Source organism: Rutilus rutilus (genome assembly GCF_951802725.1).
Source record: "Rutilus rutilus genome assembly, chromosome: 15".
NCBI lineage: Eukaryota > Metazoa > Chordata > Actinopteri > Cypriniformes > Leuciscidae > Rutilus > Rutilus rutilus.
The window spans coordinates 32,935,983-32,961,128 of NC_140220.1; the positions used below are offsets into that span (position 1 = coordinate 32,935,983).

Here is a 25,146-nt window from a genome sequence, read left to right on the forward strand (position 1 = left end):
CAGCATTTATTTGAAATTGAAATCTTTTGTAAAATTATATATGTCTTTACTGTCACTATTGATCGATTTAATGCATCATTGCTAAATAAATATAATACTATCTTAAAAAAAAAAAAAAAAAAAAGACGAGCTTTGATGATAATTAAATTTCACCATAAAATAAATAAATAATGCAAATTACTTTTGTCAAACTTCCTATCTGGGTTTGATTGATCAGTTCCAATCTGCTCCAAAGACTCAGAAATCACACAGGACAGAATTAAACAAATATGTCAAACTGAATGGATGCATCAACGAGTTATGACGTAATATGACAGCCCTACTAATTATATATTAGTCCCTTGCTCGCATGACTTAACCTGTCTTTTATTTAACATATTCAACTACATCTTAGATCAGTTATCTTGTCAGAGATGGACTTAGCAAAAGATGTTTGGAAAAATGTACATCGCCAAAACTATTCCTAGATGATGTTGCACAACAAGGGGAAAATGAATTACCCATTCATATAAATGTATGTCCAATAAAGGAAATGGAAATGATTTTGTAGCTTTGTATACCAGCAAGCCTTCAGCATATTGTTGGATTAAGCATGATTTAGGAAGGCTCCCAAAAGATCTCCACTGAGAACGTGTTCCAGTTTTCTTTGGCTTTACATGCAAACTGCTTTGTATTCAATTGCAATCATTGCAGACAATAGAAAACACATGAATGAATGTGCAACAAACATGCAAACACACAAAGCATGTAAAATAGTGAATGGATTGATGGGATATGTTTGCGTCTGTGTGCAAGAGTCCTGTCATATGCTGGATCGCACCTGGAATTGGGCTTGAGGTTTTCAACAGGAAGGTGTGTTCCACTTGAGGGTCTGGATGACCATCTGTTGTTTAGGACGTCGTCATAGGATGCACTGTGTACCATGTAGCCTATAAAAGAGAGAGAGAGTGAACAATTAAACCATGCACTAAATGCGAGAGATTCAAACAGATTCAAATAAACGAGCATATTATGTCATGTCTGTGCAGGGATTCTTCAATATAATCCTAGTTCTTCATTACGTCATGGAAGGGCCGAGGCAGCAGGATGTATATAAAGCATGTGTGCGTATTTTCCATCATTTAAAATGAAAGAGAGAGGCAGTGCAGGAGTGAAGCTTTATGAAAGAAGGGAGGATGACTGAAAAAGTAAATATAAAGTAATATACATTTTTAATAAAGGAGATTATTAAAAGAACAAGGATCTGTTAACAATTTCAGCTGTTGATAACAATCGTTTGTTAACTTTACATACACTACCGTTTAAAAGTTTAGGGTCAGTAAGTCTTTGAAAGAAATCTCTTATGAACATTTATTTAAAAAAAAAAAAAAAAAAAAAAAATCTAGTTTAATATATTTTAAAATGTAATGTATTCCTGTGATAGCAAAGCTTAAGCCATTACGCCAGTCTTCAGTGTCACATGATCCTTCAGAAATCATTCTAATTTGCTGATTCATAAATCTTACTGATCCCAATTTCGGGTGGTAGTATATATATATGCACATACGAAATTATAAATACATATGTTGAATTTGTAAATGTATTAATAGTAAATATAAATGATTTTAGGTCTAGTAAAAACTGTGTAAAGCAGTATAAAAAAGCTGTGCAGTAACATGAGATTGCATTGTAAAATTTTATTCAAGAGCATGTGGACTTTATTTTTCATGTGTCGGAAAAAGTTGCACCATTCATCTAAGCAACTTTATCAGTTGACTGTTGGCAGGGATTTCCTCGTATCTCAACCTCCTAACACATCACATCATGACACTAACAGTGGCTGTGGGAACTGCCTCCCTGTATGTGTGAATCAGGATGAAACTGTCAAGGTCAATAATGTGGGAGCAGTGTTATATATTGCTTTGTGTTTGGAAATGCACATTAAATGAAAACCAGACAGGATGTAAGACAATTCAGCATACTACACTTTTACAGATCAGGGTACTTCAGCATGTGGGGGGAATCATCTTTTATGTTACACAGAAGAAATAAAATCTTACAGGTAGACTGACATGAGGATGAGTAAATGATGACAGACATTTTCAATGTTGGGTGAACCACCTCTTTAATGTTGTGCTATTACTACCCGAGGAAAGCATGCAGTTAATTAGTAAATTGCATAGCTGTCTTTCTAAACCTTCAAATTATAAAATTGCTGTTGACATGTGTTACAAGGTGGTTGCAGCAGCGATGAAACAGGATCTAACTGCGGCAGCTTTATTCAAAAACAAACTCAAAACTCCCCAAAACACAATCTCAGAAACATGAACAGAACAACCAACTAAATGCAATGTAGAACTGACCAAGAACTGATAGAAACACAGGGCTTAAATAGACAGCAAATGGAGTAATTAACGAGACACCTGAACTGAAACTCACATCAAATCAGTAATCATGGAAACGAACAGGCTGGGGGCGGAGAAAGACAGAACTGAACTAATTAACAGATTAACCAAACACAGACAAGAATAGAAATCAAACTGGGCTGTAAATCTTTTTCAGTGATGCTGTCATATAGACTCATACATGATTCGTTTGCTTTTTTGGGATATCGGCCTACGCACTGTCGAATGAGAAACCAAACATCATAGACTGATATCGATTGGACTGGGTTTTTTCATACATATCACTGCACCTTTGGTATGTTTGAAAGAGCTACTGAGGCCTAGTCCACACGTACACAGGTATTTTTTTTTATAAAAGATCGCATCCACGTGAAAACGCAAAAACACGCTATGAAGGGCTGTCAAGAGCATTCCTAACCAGCCGATCAGAAGCCTGGAAAAAAAGGTTATTACTGGTTCCGGTTCCAACGTCACAAGCCAAAATTTCCAGTTTCACCGTCTACACGACCACACTGCAACTGGAGTTTCTAAAAATCTTCACCCTGGCAGGAGTTTTTAAAAAAGTTTGGTTTCAGTGACCGGATACTGCATTTGGACGAACAGACAAACCGCATTGAAAAAGCTGCGGTTTTGAAAATACCCGTGTTCGTGTGGACAGGCCCTGAAACTCCGTAAATAAAACCACTTATCCTGAGCATATAACAACTCTGAGAGTAAAAATCAAGCCAAACATTAAATGATATAAGATGCAAAAGAAAGCTTGTATTTTTATTTTATCTATTTTGTGGCGTAACTTACAGACTGAAGTCAATTTTCACAGTATTTTTAAATAATAAAAAAAACTCTGTCACTCACCAGACACCATGTCATCTTTCAGTGGAAGTGCCCAGTCCAAAATCACAAAGGAGTGACAGCCCTCCATAGCAACCACAGTGACGTTATGGGGCTTGTTTTTGGGTGGCTGCTTTTGATTGAATGATTGTTGGTCCTTCTCCATCAAGTCTGCTAAGACATCCACTTGCAGGTACTCCAGAGCCTCAGTGAGGGAGCAGGGAGCTCCAGGGTCCTTACGGATGTAGTTTACATAGGGAGCTGAGAGCAGGAGGTGAGTGAGGAGAAAAAGAGAAAAGCAAAAGATGTGAATTGAGGAATTAAGGAAAGGCAAATACAATTTCACTACACTAAAAGGTTTTATTACAGATTATAAGCATTTGACAATTTAAGTGAAAATTTGAATTCCTGTCATAATATCTTATAGTATTTGGTTTTCCCCCTATTGCTTTAATGGCAGCAGCACAAGTTTGTGTAAAACCTGAAGATCATGTTTTCCGGCATGATCTGAGATTATCTTGAACTGAACGTATAAATAGTCAAATAATCAAATAGAAATAGTGCACAATCATACATTTTTATTCTTTATTTCGCATCATAACGTTTCTTTGCTTTGAACTTTTCCAAGGTTTACACAAAACAAATCCCAGATTTTCAATTTATCATGTATACACTACCATTCAAAAGTTGGGGGTCATTAAATAAAAAAATAAAAAATACATTTAAAGAAGTCTCTTATGCTCTCCAAGGCTGTATTTATTTGATCAAAAATACAGTAAAAATAGTAATACTGTCAAATATTGGTTTCTATTTTAATATATTTTAAAATGAAATTATTTCTGTGATGGCAAAGCTGAATTTTTAGCAGCCATTACTCCAGTCTTTATTGTCATATGACCCTTCAGAAATCATTCTTTCATAAATCATTTTTTATTTTTAATGTTGAAAACAGGGAAACTTTTTTTTTTTCATGATTTTTTGATGAATAAGCAAGTTCAAAAGAATAAAAATTTATTTGAAATAAAATTCTTTTGTAACATTTTAAATGTCTTTACTGTCACTTTTGATCAATTGAATGCATCCATTCTGAGGAAAAACGGTAGAGTACACGAATTGCCTTTGGCTTCCAATCTGTATGTTTTATTAGGTACAACTAGTAATACAAAAAGGATTGCAAAACATCCATGGACGTTCGTGCAAACAGACAACAAATAACTTGGAAGTACCGTTCAGTGAACATTTCATTTCTGTTATGTTGTTTGCATTAGCTTGTTGTCCTAGTTTAAGAATATACGCTTGCTCGTGGTTGCAGACAATAAAAGCTTCCATTGTTGATATTTTGCTGTAGACTTTTTCCTGTTGGCTCAATGAAATTTTGTTATTTCTGTCGTTCCACACAGTGCCAGCTGGATCCACAGCTGTGAACACTTCCAGAAACCCCTGTCCGATTGGGCCACAAGATTCACACCTGGACCTAATCAAAAGCTCCATGTGATGTTGAACCCTGATACAGAACAAAAAACACACTTCTGTGCATGTGCCTCCGCTGTGACCAAATGAGACTCACACACAAAAACAAGCTGCATTGAGTGCACTCGTTACGGGTGGTGAAACGAAAACCACAATACAGTGTGTGAAGAGGAAACCACTGATGGGGAGAAAAACTGAACAATGCATGCTAAGAAGAGTCAAGATGTAACTTCCAGGGCTACATTTTGATGTAGTTTTTTTATACGCACAGAAACTGCTACAACCACTGCATTCACACCTACAGAAACAGTCGTACACCAAGGTGGGAGCAAACACAACAGAAGCAGTGTGAAATATAGTGGATTTTTGGCGTATCTGGAGAGCAGAGAACACCCTAGCATATTAAACCCATAAATATTAAAAGACACGTCTGAGGTTTGGGCCAGAAGGAAGCCTCTCTCAGCTGATATCAGCACATTTAGCTCATGTCGTTTTATTTAAGGCGTCTATCTTGACATGTTTCTCAGTTTAAATGGCTTGCATATGTGTAAGTATGTGCCTGTTGTGCAGCCCTAAGTCTGGAGTGTCAGGATTTATTTATCCACGCATTGAGGATAAGACATTTTACCAAAGAGTTGTGTTCTCTGTGTTCCTGGAGCTGGTTTTTATAGGTATAAAGATTGTTTTGATGTTGGAGATGTTGATGTTGAAGTGCTTCTGCTCAATCTTATACACTGGCTCTATCATTCTAATGTAATGACCGCTTCCTCAACTCAGTTTTACTCTTGTACCCATTAGTAATACTCACATTATGAGGCCAAATCCTGTAGCCACAGCCTGTAACATGCAGTATTTCTCTACAGGCACAGCTTGGTTCCTTGGTTCTTTTAATAATCATACTTTTGAATTTGAAGAGCTCAGCAGTGCTTCTGGCTCCAGTGGTCTAAATGGTGCTTATATCTCTATTTCCCGCAGAGTTCTGCTGGGCATAGCCATTTTCTAATACTGCAATATAAATGCATTACAATCACCAACCTAGGGACCATTGAGGGCCTCCCTCATAAAACAATGAAGAGCTGGCTAATAATGTTTTTCTCATTCTTCTGCTGTTTTCCTATGTATCTAGCCAGAGAAGTTGATGTCACATTTCTGCCAAGACAAGCACATTAGAGGAGCCGTGAGGAGTTCTTGGATTGCTGGCTAATTACCAAAAAACAGAACGTAGGTAGTGTGACCCCTGTCTTTTCATAATACATACATTAAAAGAAATGCACCTTAATCAGTGATACCTGACACCAATGTGCATTGTTAACCATAGATTTTAAACAGTCAGTAAGGCTGTCAATCAAAAAGACATTGCAAATTAATAACATATATCAGTGGTTCCCAATTCCAGTCCTCGTGACCCACTGCTCTGCACATTTTGTATGTCTCCCTTATTTAACACACCTGAACCAGATCAGCAGCTCATTAGGAGAGACTCCATGAACTGAACTGAGTGTGTCAGATAAGAGAGACCTACAAAATGTGCAGAGCAGTGGGTCACGAGGACTGGAATTGGGAACCATGACATATATCATTATTAATTGTTCAAATTAATAATCCCATATAAATATTTAATTTCAATATATAAATACCAATATTTGCTTTAATTGAAAGACATTATTGTTGCAAACAAAACTACTGATTAGACATTTGAAAACGTGGCTATAGAAGCCTATATATATATATATATATATATATATATATATATATATATATATATATATATATATATATATATATATATATATATATATATATATATATATATTTATATATATATATATATATATATATTTATATATTTATATATATATATATATTTTTTTATATATATATTTATATATTTATATATATATATTTTTTTTTTAAATATATTTTGTTATATGTATGAGCTTAGATACTTACAATAGCAAAGTGAACTTCCCTACTGCAAGTGCGATACTGTATAGTATGGAAGCTTGTTTCCGCCAATGAATAATAAATAAATAATAATAATTGCGATCTATTTTTATCTCACAATTCTGACTTTTTTTCTCACAATTGCGAGATATCAAGTCAGAATTGTGACTTTTTTTCCTCACAATTGCGAGATATGAAGTCAGAATTGCGAGAAATAAAGTCGCAATTGCGAGATATAAAGTCAGAATTGCGTGTTATAAAGTCGTAATTCTGGGAAATAAAGTCGCAATTGCGAGATATAAAGTCGCAATTCTGAGAAATAAAGTCGCAATTGGGAGATATAAAGTCAGAATTGCACGATATAAAGTCGCAATTGCGTGTTATAAAGTCAGAATTGTGAGATATAAACTATTCTGAGGTAAAAAAAAAAAAAAAAATCCGTCTTTTTTTCCCTTAGAATTGGACTTTATATCTCACAATTGTGAGTTTATATCTCACAATTCTGAGAAAAGATGTCAGAATTGCGAGATATAAACTCGCAATTGCGTGTTCTAAAGTCAGAATTGCGTGATATAAAGTCGCAATTGCGAGAAAGAAAGTCAGAATTCTGACTTTATAACACGCAATTCTGACTTTATATCTCGCAATTCTGACTTTATAATACGCAATTCTGACTTTATTTCACGCAATTCTGTCTTTATATCTCGCAATTCTGACTTTATAACACGCAATTGCGACTTTATTTCATGCAATTCTGACTTTATATCTCGCAATTCTGAGAAATAAAGTCAGAATTGCGAGATGTAAACTCACAATTGTGAGATAAAAAGTCGCAATTATCTTTTAAAATGTTTTATTCTGTGGCGGAAACAAGCTTCCATAGTAAAGTCAGTGAGGGCAGAACTAAATTTGCCTGATCATTAGCCAAAGCTCCAGCTCAGCATAACCATTTCTGAAATTCATCTGGATACTGGCACAGTCTCTGCATGCAAACTGGACCTGATACAATGTTCCAGAGCTAGGTGTATAGCTTGTGGAGATTTAAGTTCGGAAAGATGGAGTCTGTTGAACTTGATGTTGAAAGGCTATTACAGTCAGTCTTGGTAAAAACTTGAAAAAGCTTGACTAGAGTCAGGTAACATAGGTTGAATAGGATCACATCATTTTTGCACTAATCCATTGCTGAGTGGAACAATTGCATTATTTTATACAATTGCAATGTTTAAAGAAATGTGAATTATTGTTTGAAACAATATCCTAATAGCCTATATCCGATAAAAAAATTGGGTTCTTTCTTATTTTTCTCATTCAGGCACACACCTTTATCCTAACACACACACACTGGGTCTTGGAGTATTTGGGAAGGAAGCCCAAACCCACAGACATTCAGCCATAATTTATAGAGCAGAGTCTAAATACTTTCACTCAGGCATTCTCAAATATTTCCTACAGAAGCTGCCCACATGAAACATCCTGAGAGCCTGTAAAGTCAATGGCCTCTAAAATGGCCTCTACCAACACATGATATGTGGTATTTGTTGCGGACATGAGGGTTGACGAGGTTAGTTACACTCTAGCCATAGCGGAGAGACTTCTGAAAGTAGAAGGTAAACTTAGAGTAACATGATCCAAATGGGGAGGCTAAAGGTAAAAGATATCTTTTTGTTTTCCTTTTTACAATGCACTACCATTCAAAGGTTTGGGGTCAATAAAGACATTTTTCAGCAAGGATGCATTAAACTGATCAAAAATAACAGTAAAGACATTTATGACATTACAAAAGTTTTCTATTTCAAATAAATGCTGTACTTTTGAACTTTAAATTATATCAAAAGAACCCTGAAAAAATGCATCACGGTTTCCCCAAAAATATTAAGCATATTCTTTCATTGTTTTTATGCACCAAATCAGCATATTACAATGATTTCTGAAGGATCATGCGAGACTGAAGTAATGATGTTGAAAATTCAGCTTAGCCTTCACAGGAATAAATTACTCTTTAAAATAATAAAATAGAAAACAGTTATTATAAATTGTAATAATATTTTACAATATTATGGTTTACTGTATTTTTGATCAAATAAATGCAGCCTTGGTGAACATAGACATCTTTCAAAAACTGTAAGAAATATCTTACAGACCCCAAACTTTTAAACGATAGTGTACACTTTTACTAGTAACTTCTTGATATGGCACAATTTTCACAACTGTCCTGGAGGTCAAATCGCATTTTTGTATGATAGACCCTTTACACTTGGCAATAACATTTGTTACATATCTTGATATATTTTTTTAGCTGGATTGCATTCACACGTTCATTTCAATGTATTTTCAGTGTGACTGGATTGCATGATTCAAAATTGGATACCCTTTGCAAACCCTTTAGTAAAGGATGTTAATGGGTCTAGAAGAGAAGAAATGAGGTGAAAAGTTTGAAAGCGCTCTCTATTGTGAGAGAAATTAGATTCCAAGTGTAATAGAGTGCAATAATTTGAATCGGGTGAGATAATCACAAGAGCGTGTGACTGTTGTCTTTTTCACACTGCGAGAGCAGAATAATGAAAAGAACTTGCAACACGGGACTTTAACGACTCGGTCTGTCAAAGTGACATGTTTATTTACAGCGTGATCTCATTTATTACTTGTGTCGCTGAATGTGAATAATGAAAACATGTTTGCATTTACACCTTCATTAAATGTGGTCAAAATCTGTCCCAGACACACAAATTGATTAGGCTTAAGGAACCAACAATTTTAGCAGTGATACAAGTTGGGCAGCTGCCCAGAAGTGTACGAGCTGTGACAGTGCACAACAGTAGAATATATAGTGCAATGATAATCATGAAACCTTTGTAATCATTTTGATTATGAATTAGGTATTCAAGTGCTTACAGAGGAGTTGTCTCTTTTTTGAAAATGTTTATGAACTTGGAAAAGCATTCCACTACCAAGGGACAAGAAGTATTTGCATATAAATCCTACCTAAGGTCAGCTGTATGCACTATTTTATTTGCTGCTTACAAGCATCACCAAGGGAATGAGCTGCATTTGTAGGCCAGATAAGTTTCCTTCACATTCACCATTCAACTCTCCAGTGCCTCACATCTACAGGAAATGCTGTGGTGATTGGAAAGAAATTAACTGTGAGTGGCCAGTTGTGTTTCCTGAGTGGTTCAGTCTCAACATGGTATTGTTGAGTTTGGAACCAATAAGAAAAGGGATTATAGCATTTTATACCAGAGTACTAACTGTTGTAGTATGTAGTAAAGCAAATATATTACCTGTGAACCGTTTCTTTCCAGCCACATCAAATTCAGAGGAAGGGGTGTTGTTAAAAGGCCTTGTCTCAACAGTGGGAGCCAGTGTTGTTGGAGCCAGTGTTGTTGGAGTCTGTGTTGTGGGAGCCAGTGTTGTGGTGGGAAGTGGGACTGGGATTGTGGTGGTCTCCACAAAATATTCATCTGTAAGATAGAGTTGCAATCAAAAACAGGAAGAATAAAAGTCCACAGGATCCAACCTCACAATGTCCCAAAAGTATTTGGATGCTTATGTATTAAATTACAAAATATTAAGCCAAATTACATTTATTTTAAAGTAATGCCATGTTAAGTGTCTAAAAGTGTCCAATTACTTTTTCTTTTGTAGTTAGCACAGCACTTTATTCAATGTTGTTTTAAAAGTTAAGTGAATGTTATTGCTCTGTTAGAGTAGTGAGAATGTGACCGCTCTATTCTTTATGGTTAATATACTCTAGCCCAGGGATTCCTGTCGCAATGAGGGGATTACTATTGGGACAAGCCAAGTAATTATTAAAACTGTATGTAAACAAGCTTGTCCCCGAATGCAACTTGGCAACATTGGCTGTCTTGTGTTCAAACCAGCCGAATTACATAACAAATGATTATACAACAAGTTCTAGTTTTTATTCCAGAAAGGTCATCCAAGTTTGAGCATATTGATTGAATCATACAGATCTTCACTTTGCAACTTATAAAGCCACACTTAGTATGGAAAAATTAAGAATTGCAAGCAGCAATTAATGGGGTTCAAACCCTTTAAGGCCTTAAAGCGCAAATGTAAGACAATACATATTATATAGCAAGCCTGTAAACACCTAAATCATTGACAAAAATACCCTTTTCTACAATTTCAGGTAATTTACAATAGAAATATTGTTTTTGAAACCTTTATAACTGTTATAGCACCACCTATAGCCCAATCTCCATAAATGTTTGCATTCTTGTTTAGAATCATATTTTGCATAATGCTTGCATCATTTTGTGAAGTTCTGAGTTTTCGTTTAGAAACTATCGGCTTTTGTGTACAATTGGCCAAGCCCATCTCTGAATGACCCTGTTATAGCTATCCAAAGGGTAATGCTTAGGTAAAACATAATTTTTTTGTGATAATTATTGATACAGAGAACTGTCCTGCAGTGATTTTTATCGAGGTTGTAATATTTAACGAATGATTTGATTGAGAGCAGTGGTCCTACAGGCAAAGTTGTTCAGAACGAGGTATGAATATCGTGCATAAACTCTGCAGGACAATGGCCCTCCAGGATCAACGTTCCCCACCCGTCATAGACCATCACGGCATCTTGTACAAAGACACTGCATGCTAGTTTTCAAGACAATTTGGAATGGCTGTTGAGTAGCTTTAGCCATTTTAGCATATTTTTTTCTCCTTATATAGCACCACCAAGTGGCCAGTCACTACATTCTTTTTCACGTGACCACAGACTCGGCCCATACATAGGTGTAACGAGTTTGGTGATGTTATCTCATTCCATTCAAGAGTTATAGCCGTTTAAGTAAAAGTGGCCACGCCCACTTTGAATATTTTGGTGTCCCATCGTGAATGTGAATGAAAATTTTGCCTTGCCTTTTGCCTTTGACTCCAGAGAATCTTTCTGCACTGGTTTGGTTCCGATTGGGTTAAAACATAAGAAGTTCACAAAAGTAGATTTAAAAAAAAATCCAAAATATCGGAAAATTTTGTCTTGAGCCAAGGATTCCAATGATATAAGACAGTTTCCCAACCCTGTTCCTGAAGGCACATCAACAGTGCACATTTCGATGACTCCTGACCCAAATATCTCTGGTCTTAAAGTATCTACTAATGAGCTGATGAGTTAAATCAGGGCGTTAAATTTACCTCAGGGCGTATACGTTAACTGAATTAATTGAGAATCTAACCTGAAAATCCGATAACATCAGCAATTTTCATCCACACAGCTGATTTCTGTATATGAATGTAAAACTAAATGTATCTTGCAGCACAGGGTGAAGTCAGTACATCTACATTAACGACGATTTAAGACAAGTATAATGTAAATTTAATATAAACTATGTAAATGGCGTGGCAGGATTTTGAACAGGGTCCTGAGCCGTAGCGTAGATTTTGTACTTTTGATCGCTGTAGTGCCATCGTCAGGCCGATTGGGGTGAGCCTTCGTTATGTTGTAGACGGGGATGGGTACTACCATCCCTCAAAGTTTCAAGTCTCTACGACTTACAGTTTGGTCTGCCTGATCACTTTTAGGGTGGAATGTGGATCTTCTGAAAATCCTAACAATTACAATAGGGTTTCAGCACTATGTGCTTGAACCCCTTAAAAAGAGGGAATGTATGTATGTACCTTTGTAAACAACAGCAAACAAATGGCACATGTAAAGTTGAAATTAAATGGAGTACAAATGGCCATACGAAAAACAAAAGTAAACTCCTTGAAGCTTGGCAGCCAGTAAACAAAACAATCAGCCAAGACCATCTTCATCAGTATCAACAACAACATCAGATACCAGGCTGATTTAGCTCACATTCAGATAGAAATGTGAGCTAGACATTTTTTTTAAACACAACGTCAGCATGGATTGGAAATTCACTCCATCTATATTGTAAATGTATGTTATAGATCTTATTGTGAAGAATGCCAGGCTTCTCAAATTTTCTCAATTTCTTCAAACTTCAACTTTGAGTGCAATGCCCACATCTCAAAATACAACCAACAACCAATGATTAGTCCTACATTTTTCTTTTTTCTTTTTCAATAAACAGTTATACTCTCCCGACTTTCCTCCCAAAACCAAAAATCTGCTGTCTCTATACCAGTTCCTTAAATGGACAGTGTATAAATTCTGCCAATAGCGTCACCAACTAGAAATGCACAAATTATTAAACAGAATGTTTACACGGCCAATTATCAACAGATAATCCCACGATAAACTGATACCAGTGGTTGGGCCAATGTTGCTTTGTCAGACTGATCAGGATGTTCAAACAAACACACCAAGTATGTACACTTTTAGGGGGAAATCAACCTTTGAAATTACAGTTTTATACAAAGGAGTTTCTCCAAAAACTCTGATCACAGGCAGATTCAAATCATAGCAGAGGTTATTCAGGCATAACAGGAGGATATCCTTTGAGGTTTACTGTGTACATCCTAACTCACATTATCCTTGGAATACTGATTCTAAATTACAGGGGATCAGGTCTTGTGGGTACTAACTACATGCCTGTGACAAGACTCATTAGATAAGAGCCAACTTTAGTCACAAACTGAGCCAAACACTTTTCTGTCCCATCTTAACAGTATCTTTTGCATACTTCTTGCATTGACGCACATTACAACATTATGAGATGGACATTATGGGCCCTATTTTAACGATCTGAAACGCAAGTATCAAACGCGAAACGCAAGTAACTTTGTGGGCGGGTCTCGGGCGCTGTTGCTATTATACCGGCGGGATAAATGACTCTTGCTGAAGTAGCTTCATTATTCATAGGTGTGGTTTGGGCGTAACGTGAAATAAACCAATCAGAGCGTCATCTCACATTCCCTTTAAAAGCAGGCGCGCTTGTTCCATGGCGGATTGCTGTTATAACGGCGGATTGCTGTTATAATGGCGGATTTGCGGTTCACAGCCGAGGAGACCGACGTTCTCGTCAGGGCCGTAAAACACAGAGAAGTGACATTGTATGGGGATGAGAGAAACACACCCAAATTAGCTTCGGTTAAACAGGCGTATAATAATTTGGGTAAATGTGTAAGCTAGATTTATGCCTATTTTTCACATCTTCATGGACACAACAATGATTTCCCTCGTGTGTTAACATTTTTCCTTGTAATAATGTATGATTTGCAAAAATGAAAACTGCTGCTTCTGTCTAGATGAGAGAATCAAAGTGTATGCGCGTTGTGCACACGCTACATTATGGCCAAGCATGCGCCCTTAAAATAGCATATGAATAACATGCGCAACGCGGGTTTAGAAAACAATTCCGCCACTGACCAGGAAAAACCTAGTCTAAAGTTGCGGAATTGTTTTCTAAACCTGCAAAATAGCACCAGGGAACGTTTGCGCCGGAAAACGCCTCCTCTTTTCGCTGAACCGCCTCCGGGAGCGCAAGTTCATTCCCTAATTTACCAACGTGCGTCTGTGGAGGGAAAAGTCCGCTGTGCGCGGGTGCAAAATAGGAATGATACATGCGTCGGTGTACAAAGTCAATTGCGCTGGGTGCAAGATAGGGCCCTATGAGTTTTGTGTGGCTGCAAAGAGTTCATCTCACCTTCAGAGTAGCAGTTAAGTATTCCATCAGCATCCAATATTGGGAAACCATTCTTATCCAGTCGGGAATAAAGTCCAGGTGGACATGTAGGCTCAGCAGCTAATGTTGACGGCTCCAATGTTTCTGTTACCATTTGTGTTGTTGTAGGTTCTGTTGTTGTTGTTGTTGTAGTTGTGGTTGTTTTAGTTGTGGTTGTAGTCCTGGGTTTAGGGCGGTCCAAGCCCACAATGGGTTTTCCTCCAACAGTAAGGTACTTGTCACTTGGATTAATCACAGGTCGACTGTCCCTTCCATGACCAAATAATGCTAATCCTTCCTGGTTTACAAGTGGGCTGCCCTGGTCATCTAATTTAGCAAAAAGAGATAAAAGTCAGTTTAAAACATGCTGCTCATTTCTATAGTTGTATTAAATTAAAATGGTAATCCACTTACCAAAAATAGTCTTGCCATCCTCTCCAAGGATAACTTTTCTGGGTCTTCCCCTTGAATCTTGAAGGACTCTTCCGTTTTCATTCATTAGGACACCCTTATCCAGATCTACTATCTAAAAGAGTGAATGAAACTTTATAAAGGAGAAAAATCTTTCTTTAACAAAAAATGAGGCAACAGTCAAACAGCCCTGCTTGAATAAGTGTCCCTAAGGTTCCCTGTCTGTGGAGTTTCCATGCCTAGAGAGACATGTCTATTCACATGACTGTCTTTGCTTACGTTAAAGATAATTTTGTTTGGACTGCAGTACTCTCTGATTGATTAGTGTATCCATACAACAGACGTAACAGAAGTCATGGAAATGGGTAGCTACATTCTAGGGTCACTATCTGGGCAACAATCCTGCCATGGCTCACTTTATGCTAAATCTTTCATGGTTTATAAACTGGAATATGAAAAGAAGTGCATAAAATAAATTTGCCAGAAGTAAATAAACTAATATAATTTATTCAACATTTGTATGGATTTTAAGTTATTCAGGGCTGCCAAATTTAGCAATAATTAACGCTGCAAGTAAACACACCCATTTCGTTCCATCAGGACCTGTGATATGTCGGACTCCATTTGGTTTTACATTTTCATCAGATGTTGAGGATACTCTGCCATTTGCAGCTGTCAGATTCGGCCGTCCATTTTTGCCTGAACATGGAAATGTGTAGAAATTAGTACAAGTGTACTTATGCACACACTGGAATTGTTGTACGAACAGCATGTGCATCCTTGCAGACAACATAATGTTTACCTTTTCCATAACTTGGCTTGTAGCCATTGACTGGAGTGTTTTCCTTAGAAACTGACCGCAGCCTCGATCCCATCACTGGATTCCGAGACTCAGGAGATATATTCCCTCTAGAGCTTTCACCAGCAGACAGCCCATGAGAAGAGCGAGAAACTGAACCTGGGGTGAGCTTAACATTAGTATTACTCCGGACACCTGTGTCACGATCTGAGATAAGTGGTGACTCTGCTGGACTGTTTTGAGAGGAGGCAGGTGATGATGCTGAAGAGGAGGATGATGTATCCAGTGTGGAAGCAGAGCCAAATCTTCTGTGTTGTACTGGGTACAACCTATTAGGAAGCCGTGATCCTTTCAGACGACTTGCTACCACAGGTGAGCGGACCCGACCATTAGAAGCCAAAATAGGGACTCTTTGGGGAACTGTAGGAAGTGACTTTGAACTGGTATTGGTACTACTTTGTTCCCTATCCACACTTTCATTCTCAAAGTTCTGGACATGTCTCTGATGTTCACTCACAACTGTTGTTGTCGTTTTAGATGCTGCAGTTGAGACTGCATCTTTGGTTTCACTCTCCATGTTCTCTTTGCTTCCCTCGTAAAGATAATCATCTTCATGATCATTGTTAATTTTTACAGCTTCATTACTACTGGGATTGTTGGAACTTATTGCAATATTTGTTTCTCTATTTAACACACTAGGTTTATTTGAGACGGGATTAATCTCATGCTTTGAAGGGAATGTTGTGGGTGAAACTTTGGTTTTATCACTAGTGTCCTGAGAGCTCACAGCAGTAGAACGAGAAGGAAATCCTTTAATAATCGGCCTTCCTGCACCTACAGATGAGGCAGTCCTACTCCATGGTACTCTGCCATCTTGTCTGCGACTCCCTATAACTTTCCTAGAATTTCGATTTGGTAATGAAAAGGGTGAACTTCGTCCTGTTGAAGAAGGGTTAGTCCTTGATGGAGAATGGGAAGTAGAACCATAACTATCACTTTTTTCTTCTTTATCATTGTTTTCCTTTTGTTCCGGGTGTTCCTCTTTAGTTGTATCAGAAAGGCTTTTTTTGGTTTCTTCAATGGCAGTTGGTTGTTCATCCTTTGTGTCTAGCTCCGTGTTCTTTTGGTTGGTATCAAGCTCCTTTGTTGTATCATGATTGTTTGTCCTGGTTCCTGTTTGCAGTGTGGATTGTGAAGAAGCAGATGATGATGATGAATCAGGTTTGTACTTTTCTGTTTGAAGTCTCTGAGCTCTAGTTGAAATTCCAACTCTTCTTCCATTAGGGTACATAGCACCAGATCCTGAACTTGTGACTCGACCCAATGTGGAGGAAATCCTTCTTGTACCTGAAGATGACGATGATGATGATGGTAAGGATGATGATGGAGAAGATACTGAAGAAGATGAAGCGGAAGAAGAGGATGATGAAGATGATGATGATGGTAAGGATGATGATGGAGAAGATACTGAAGAAGATGAAGCGGAAGAAGAGGATGATGAAGATGATGCTGTGGAGGAAGTTGGAGAAGAAGAGATGGATAAGGATGATTCTGATTCTTTCGCTGGTTCAGGCCTGGTTTCCTGTGGCGAGATCACCGAAGGCGTCCTATCAGTGACACTTATCTGGTTGTACGAGTTCTTTCCTTCAGGATAGGAGACTGCTGTCAGGTCCTTTCGTGTAGCTGCAGACTCTTGGTTTTGCGACGAGCTCGAAGAATCTTCACTCCGTATCCTTGATCGAGAACCATGTGTGCGAGAATAAGGCCTTCTTAATCTGCTTATATCAACAATTGATGATGTGCGAGGGGTCCAAGAAGGACGTTTGTCTTCAGATGTTTTATGAACAGAGTCTGACTTATTGGGTTTTGATTCTTTAGTGTCAGATGAGTATTTTGAATGTTCCTCTGTTTGTGGTGACACATTGTTACTGCTCTCTGGTTTTGTGTCCCCAGCCTCATTTGCTCTGATCTCCTCTTTTGTTGGACTGTCTGTTGGCTTCTCTTCCTCATCTATATTTCCTTCCCTATCTTTGGTATGAGATGAAGATGAATGTGAGTTTGACCTTGAGCTAGAACCTCCGCTTCTGACAGAGCCCCTTACAGACGTTAAGATGCTGTGATAGGACCTTGTCTGAGAAAGAGGGCGCCCCCGCCTATTGGTGGTTGGAGTTGTGGTCTGAGTATCAGACTCTTCCATCTCATCTGGCTCCTGATTGTCTGATTCATTGTTGGATGATGTCTTGGAGGTACTTTGACTCGTCCTGTGGCTATCCGTGTTCCTTAAGTGAGTAGTGCTGGCTGGAGACAAAATTGAGATACCAGTCTTAACCAAGTTTCTGTAAAGCTGCTAGTGTACTAATGTTTATTGGGGAAAACATCTGTTGGGAATACTTACATGCAGGCATTGAAACAATAATGGCTTTAGTCTGTGGTCCTTGTCCCTTCCTATTGACTCCACGGATTTTGAAGATATAGCGGTCACCTGGCGTAAGTCCATCTATGGTAGCAGAGGTAGTGGTGCCACGGTATGTAACTGACTTAGCGCCAAACGGTTTCATAGCAGGAGCATAGGAAAGGATGTACTCTGGAAGTAGATGTCAAATCAATCAGTACGGTCAATTTAATTTGAATACCATAGCTGAATATTTTCCAATGAACACTGGGAATACCCAAGATTGAATCAATAAATCTAGGCCAAGGATAACACAGTAAAGAGGAAAGTTCCTTCAGCATGAACAGAGAACATTTGTGTTTTCCACATGTACATTTGTATTGGTTTAGCTTTTGAGACTGGTGCTCTGCACGCCTGCTGGAGAAATTGTGATGCTGAAGAGGCTTATCATTCCCATATATTTTGGCAATGCCCAAAGTGGTTTCAGGGAAGACATATGGTCAACTATTAGTCATGTTTTACTCTCCAAATGCCAAAGTCATTTTCTGTTCTTTATTTAGGGCATATTCCAAAACTAATAGAAAGAGCTGACAGATATCTGTATAAAATATGATCAATGTTAAAATACTTTCTCCTATCACAGCTAAATATGCAGATACAACTGTATGAAATGAGTAATGCCCGGTGCACTACACAATAAACAAATAAAAAACTTATGGTCTATATGGAACTTGTTGAACTGATAGCCTACCCTGTGGTCTTACCTCTTATTCGCCCATTGGTTTGCTCAGGTGGATCCCAGGTTGCTGTGACAGCAGTACCTTTTCCTCTAAGTGGTTTTACTTGAAAATTTTCAGGAGGGCCAGAGGGAGCTATTGGTGGCAGAAAATAAAAACAGAAATGACGATCAAATTAATATACAATCATAAAGCACTGTGCATTCTCTTTAACCTAACTTAATTTTTTTCTGCCTGGATATTTTTACATTTACATTTATGCATTTGGCAGACGCTTTTATCCAAAGCGACTTACATTGCATTTCAGGTACACATCGAACCCATGACCTTGGCGTTGCAAGCGCCAACGCTCTACTGTTTAAGTTACAGGAAAGCTATGGCTATAAGCTATTTTTCAGATGGAAACAAAAGACAGCTTTACGTTTTCCAGAGGAATGAGGTTATTCTGATCACTCCAAACAAAAATACCAAACAGGCTGTAAACGGTGACATTACAATGTACTGGGCAGTTAGATCATGCTTGTCATGCAAGATTGTCTTGGGTTTTGTGTGTGCATTTGTAGGGGTATACAATACAAAAAACATAGTAATTTTTGTATAGAATACTTTAATCTCCAGAACACTTTAAAGATTTTTTTCAATCTGACACTGACCTTTTTAGTTTGCAGATAATTATATCTATAATAATAAATACTATCAGAATTTAGCTGCTCAACAATGCAAACTAAGCAAAACAGAAAGATCAGAAAGCATAAACAAACCTGATTCAGGGGTTCTCTGGAACACAGATGCACTCCATTTCCCTTTCTGATCTCCTTGTGAGATGCAAATAGAGAACTCGTACATGCTGTCCGCAGAAAGAGTTTCAATCATGAGACGTCTCTGAGTGGTGTCCTTGTATTCCCATCGCGCAGATTCTCCTTTTTCTCTGTATTTCACTGTGTAATACCTGCACACATATTAGTTCTATAGATGAAATATAGCCTTCATATCCTTCATATACTATATATATATATATATATATATATATAATATTAGTCCAAAGGTTCCAAAAAATGCATGACATTTTCTATTCATCAAAGGATTCTGAAAAAATTCCAAGTTTCCATAAAGTTGTAAGTAGCAGAACAGTTTTCAACATAATAATAATAATGTTTTTCTTGGGCACCAAATCAGCATATTAGAAGGATTTTTTAAGGATTATGTGACACTGAAGACTGGGGTAATGGCTGCTAAAAATTCAGCTTTGCCATCACAGGTGTAAATTATATTTTAAAACATTAAGTAGAAAACATATAATACAAAAATAAATTATAATACTATTTCACATTATTACTCTATTTTTGATCAAAGAAGGCTTGGTGAACATAAGAGACTTATTTCCTTATTTACGGTAGTGTATGCAGTGCAGCCCACATACCACTTGGGACACCATTCAAAAAATTAAATAATTAATTTTTACCTGGACCCCCCTGATATTTCCTTCTTCTTCTCAACAAGTGGATCAACCCATGTGATAAGGACAGACTGAGGAGACAATACTCTAACTGTGATGTCCTCTACTTCATCCACAACCTCTGGCTCTAACATACAGCCATAAAAAAAGGGTATAACAAAGAATGAATATTAGGTTTGCGTGAGCTAAAATATTGAATATGGATTGCTGGTTAGCACCACTATGATGTGTGATTACCTGTGGTCACTTTTTTACTCAAGGTGGCCGTGTTGATGGGTGCACTTCTCCCCTGGGCTCTGGGTGCCTGCAGTGATACCACATAGACGGACTCAGATGCTACGAACAGAAGGGGGATACCAGATACGGCCACGTATCATTACACATTACCTGCAATGAGATATACTGAAGACATGCAATCTGAGCAGTTTACAAATATTTGAGCTTAGATCTAAAGGCATACAGTATGCGTATCTAAAACACAATTTAACCGCTTGAAATTCCAGTTAGCCACCTTCAAACATCCTTACCCAGTTTGGGCTTGTTACCATTGCGCTGGTCTGCTTGGTGCTGGCTGAGGTCCACTCTGTGTTTGTTTTGGGCTCGGAGAGGGAGGTGTCCTCCTTGATGAGGGGGCTCTGGTCCTGAGGATGACTGAGGGGCCCTCTGCTGTCCTAGTGCCGTCCTCTGAGTTGGGGGCCGTGGGTTAATCTGTGATGAAGTTATAGACACCATCCTGTCTAATGAAAGAGAGACAGAACAAATAATATTGGCATTGGAGTTTAAAAATCACTGAGATTCTGTCTCCTAAGAAATAAACTCAAAGGAAATATTGACTATAATCTTTGTCCTTATTTTCTTATCGTGATTTTATGCTGTATTGCACTTGTGGCCAACCTCTGTTGTTTTAAATGTGCTTTAGAAATTGATCTGCCCTGAATTGACTTGACTTTAATAGAAATGACTTCATTGTGATAATACTGTACTATGTTACATTATCAAACGGGTCCGTAAAGTCTAGATTCAAAATCTAATTTAGACATGGAAATAAACAAAGTTTTAGGATTTTGAAAAATGTAAAACAAAGAAATGTTATGATATAAAAAGATGTTAACACCTTTTGTTTAAAAAGGTCACATTTCCTTGCTTACACTGAAGCACACATAATATAATTTGTAAAGCAAAAAGCTGTATTTATTTATGTAAGTATTTTCACAAGTGGTCTCACACTTTTAAACCCCGCTGAACTTCACAGAGGACGACTCATGTTTGCAATCTTTCATAAAACAAACAACATTGGGAAATACTTGTGGAGACGTTGAGATTTGCTAAAGTGAGTAAAGTTACAGGGCCACACAGTTTACAGTCATGTGCAATCTCACTTCCTCTCTTATTGCTTTACTGTAATCCCCCATCTGACAGGACTTGGCAGGCGAATGAGACAGTCAGACAGTCTTCCTCCTCTCTTTCCTTCAACACACTGTTTCACGCGCATCTCTCGGTCTCTCCCTCTGGTGTGCAGTACATCCCTGAGAGGGTAATGAAAAACAGCCCCTCTTTCTCCATCAGTCTGTAATGTTTCACTTCTTTAATCATTCTCAGATGATCGGTTGTAGTCACATTTCCTCATTAGAGTCTGTGTGTAATTTAAAGTTTGATTGTGACAGTTCAACCAGTGTAGCATTAAAAAGTTCAGTAATCAAGAAAATGGGGTGAAATTAAGGTATCAATGATATTTCTCAGCTATTTGATAAAAAAATTGCTTAACATTATTTTAGTACTTCAATTCAGCTTCAAGCTTTCTAAGAAAAATTGTCCCAGGGAATGTAAAAATAATATATGAACGTTGCCATAATATCATAATACTGATTATTAATAATATTATTAATCCATACTAGGCACGCCCGCCATCTTGCAAAGGTTTGCGTGTCGCAGCTTCTGGTTGTAAAACCGCCAAGATTTAAATTCCCAAAGAAATGGGATAACCTTTTACAGATGAGAATGTGTTGGTTTGGGTTTTTATGTGTATTAACTCAATATTACATGTTTTTAATATGGTCATTTCATTTTTTTTTTACTTTTACTATGGTAACTTTTTAATGTCAGCTGACGCCTTCGTCTTGTTGTATTGTGTTAGTTTAGCAAAATAATCTGCTTAAGTAAATTTCGTATATAGAAATTCTATTCATACATGCGTCTAACTACAGTTGCAGATGCTCAGTCAACATGCTCTCGAATGTTCACGGACCGCTCCAATATGGCGGATGTCTAACGCATAGCGGCCTATTGAAATGGCCATATGTAGGCTATGCATATGCATAACATGGCTGTGTTCCAGTCCACTTTTAGACCCCTCGGGGGAATCCCTGCCGCCATTTTGAAGTGCGTTCCACTTCGTGAAGTGGACGAGAGACTACTTCATATGTACACTTCAGGCACCTATATGTCCCACTATGCAGTAAGCAATGACGTATATCCGAGTGAACGAGACGGAGGGAAGTTAGCGAGTGAAGGGCATGACCATTTTGGACTGGAACGCAGCCTAAGTATGCAATGAACAGCCATTAGGGATGTCTGGAATCGCTTATGTCGTCACTAGTACAGCTCTTCTTCTACTTCACTTCCCTCGCTTTTAAGCTTCACTATCGCCACCTAGTGATACATATCACCAGATGCCTTAACTCCTGTTTGTTTTCCTCAGTTTTTAAAGTATTTTAATTATAAAAATAAATTATATGTAAATTTTATGGTTGGCGGGTAGGTTTTTTTGTAGTAGGCTACTGCAAGACGCAGTCAGACACACTTGTACCCCTTTTCCACCAAAAAAGAACTGGTTCGGAACTGGTGCTGGTTCAAAGTTGGTTCAACTTCCGAACCTTCTCAGAACCTGTTTGTTTTTCCATTGACTAGAGAGCCCAGCGAACGACGTTGTTACGTCACTGTGTACGTTGCCATACGTCTTAGCTTTCCCAACTTCAAGCATAACAATTACAATGGCGGACTACATCGTCTTTCTGCAAATGTTTCTCCTGGCTTTGCGATCCTATATTGGGGTCAGAAGAAGACGTTTAGAATCCATCTTTCTTCAATCATTCTTTCTACTAGCTAGCGCTGTGTTTTTAGCAATGGCGGTCACAACCTTTCCCGTCGAGTTGTTGGTCACAATAACCCTGCCCTCAGTCCCCGACGTAAGCATGATGTGGTAAAAGAACGGTTCTAGTCCAGCAAAGAGTTGGTGCCCAAGAACCGGTTCTTTGGCCGTCGAAACACAAATAACTGGTTCGCGAGTAGGCACCGGCTCCGAACCGGCACCAGCACTGCCTTGGTGGAAAAGGGGTATTGGAGAACTTGGCTAGTTTCATTTAAGCTCCAAACCACTGGTTTGAAACTAAAGATTAGTAAATGTTTCAAAGTTTCATGAAGCAGTGTTTCGAAAGCACCCAACTTCAGGTCATTTTGAGTATTGAAGAATGAGATAAAAAGGGAGAAAAATGGAGCCTCATATCCTTTATAGCTCAGCCTTTTTATGAGGGTTTTAGCTAAACGCAAGCCTCGGGTGCACGATTAAGGACTAACTTATTATTACTCAGACATCACTCACCTAATAATCAAGCTCTACCAGCATTATTAACACTTAAGTTAATAAGAAATGTCAGGTCTCGAAATGAACTGAGATGATAGTAACAGCAACTCATTTTCCTTTGTACACACACACAAACAGACACTTATTCCCACTTCACATTCAGAGAGTCCAGCCAACACAGCTGAGGCAGGCTCACATATCACTGGCCTTGAAACAGGGGTGAGACGTAGTAGCTCACCCTTCTCTAACTCTTTCCCTCGCTCACTGTTTTTATAGTGTCAATCTTCCAAGTCCATGTCCTGGATCCATGATGCCACATCATTCTCTTTTCCCACCCCTTAGGTCTGATTTGTTCGCTGATTGAATTAATTATCTCCATGAATTCTCTCCGTGGGATGTTTTGGATGCGATAACAAGCTACAGGTTCCAGGGGCCAGACCAGAGTTACCATGTCCATGTGTGGACTCAGCTGGGCAACATGTGGACCTGCTCACAATAGTTGGTCCCACTTATTTCTACTGCCAAAGTGATGACAAAGAGATGATAGCACAACAATGGTGGCTGTGAAACAAAATTGAGCCTTTCCTGACACATTCTTGCCAATTCACAGTTACAAAGTAGAATGACAAGAAGCATATGTCTTTTGTTAACCCAGCGGCAAAGCCAGAGAAAAATTAGAGCAACGCTATGGTAACATCATGACAATAGCAATAGCAAAGAACAAACATGGACAGGACAACATTATGAAAAGCCCAAGGGAATAAAATAATAATGAAATGGCATTTCTGTAGATGGTAAATAAGTGACCACAATCAATATTTCTGTTTCCAAATCATTTTAATTAATATTGTCTGTTCCCAAATCTGTAACGAAATCTATGTAGTCCATGTAGTACTGTATTATAGAGGTAGGTTGGACATTGATCACATGTAATTTTATCCGTGGGATTCTCCATTTTATGTTTTTATCTCTTTTACTCTTGAGATTGTAGGAAACTAAAACACTTGGTTTAAATGTGGAATTCTTTCTTCCCTTCGGAGGGCTGGCATGTACAGAGTTTGGCTTTAAGTGGGCTCAGTGGATTCATAAAAAAGAGAAATAAAAGCTTTGATTTCACAAATTTACAACTGAAAAACTGCCACTGTCTTTCCAGGAACTTGGGGTATCAGAGGTCTTTCTCTCTGGCATCCAAACACACGTCCAAACTTTAATTCTTCTCAAGGGAAAAACAACATAGATGTTCTCCATAAGCCTGCATGTCTGAAATCTGTCATTTACCATCAATGTATAGACACAACTATATTTTTGAAGTTGAAGTAGTTTTATGCATTCCAAGAAGGTTGGATTTGACTTAAAATGGTATTCCATACCTTATTTTATGTTTATAGGCTGGAAAAGTATTGAACCTACCTGGAGTGGATCTGTTGAAAGGCTCGACAGCAAAGCCATCCAGTTTCACCCACTCTCTCCCTGCAGGAGAAAAGAGCAGTGTGGTTACACATATGGATGCACACTAAATCGTTACCATATTTGTTATTGGCCGATATTTG

General features: G+C 38.0%; 1 protein-coding gene across 2 annotated transcripts in view; it reads right to left on the reverse strand.

The window, feature by feature from the left end:
* Window positions 1-25,146, reverse strand: part of fndc1 (fibronectin type III domain containing 1) — a 39,034-nt gene that overhangs the window by 6,288 nt on the left and 7,600 nt on the right. For both annotated transcript variants that reach the window (XM_084432862.1, XM_084432861.1), the window contains 14 exons: window positions 25,007-25,066; window positions 20,544-20,753; window positions 20,254-20,352; window positions 20,023-20,143; window positions 19,322-19,509; window positions 18,588-18,695; window positions 17,827-18,015; window positions 15,435-17,729; window positions 15,216-15,331; window positions 14,636-14,747; window positions 14,204-14,548; window positions 9,911-10,090; window positions 3,240-3,476; window positions 821-929 (listed from right to left, as the gene is read on the reverse strand). In XM_084432862.1, the coding sequence (XP_084288988.1) occupies window positions 821-929; window positions 3,240-3,476; window positions 9,911-10,090; window positions 14,204-14,548; window positions 14,636-14,747; window positions 15,216-15,331; window positions 15,435-17,729; window positions 17,827-18,015; window positions 18,588-18,695; window positions 19,322-19,509; window positions 20,023-20,143; window positions 20,254-20,352; window positions 20,544-20,753; window positions 25,007-25,066 (4,369 nt within the window). The remainder of the gene's footprint in view (window positions 1-820; window positions 930-3,239; window positions 3,477-9,910; window positions 10,091-14,203; window positions 14,549-14,635; window positions 14,748-15,215; window positions 15,332-15,434; window positions 17,730-17,826; window positions 18,016-18,587; window positions 18,696-19,321; window positions 19,510-20,022; window positions 20,144-20,253; window positions 20,353-20,543; window positions 20,754-25,006; window positions 25,067-25,146) is intronic.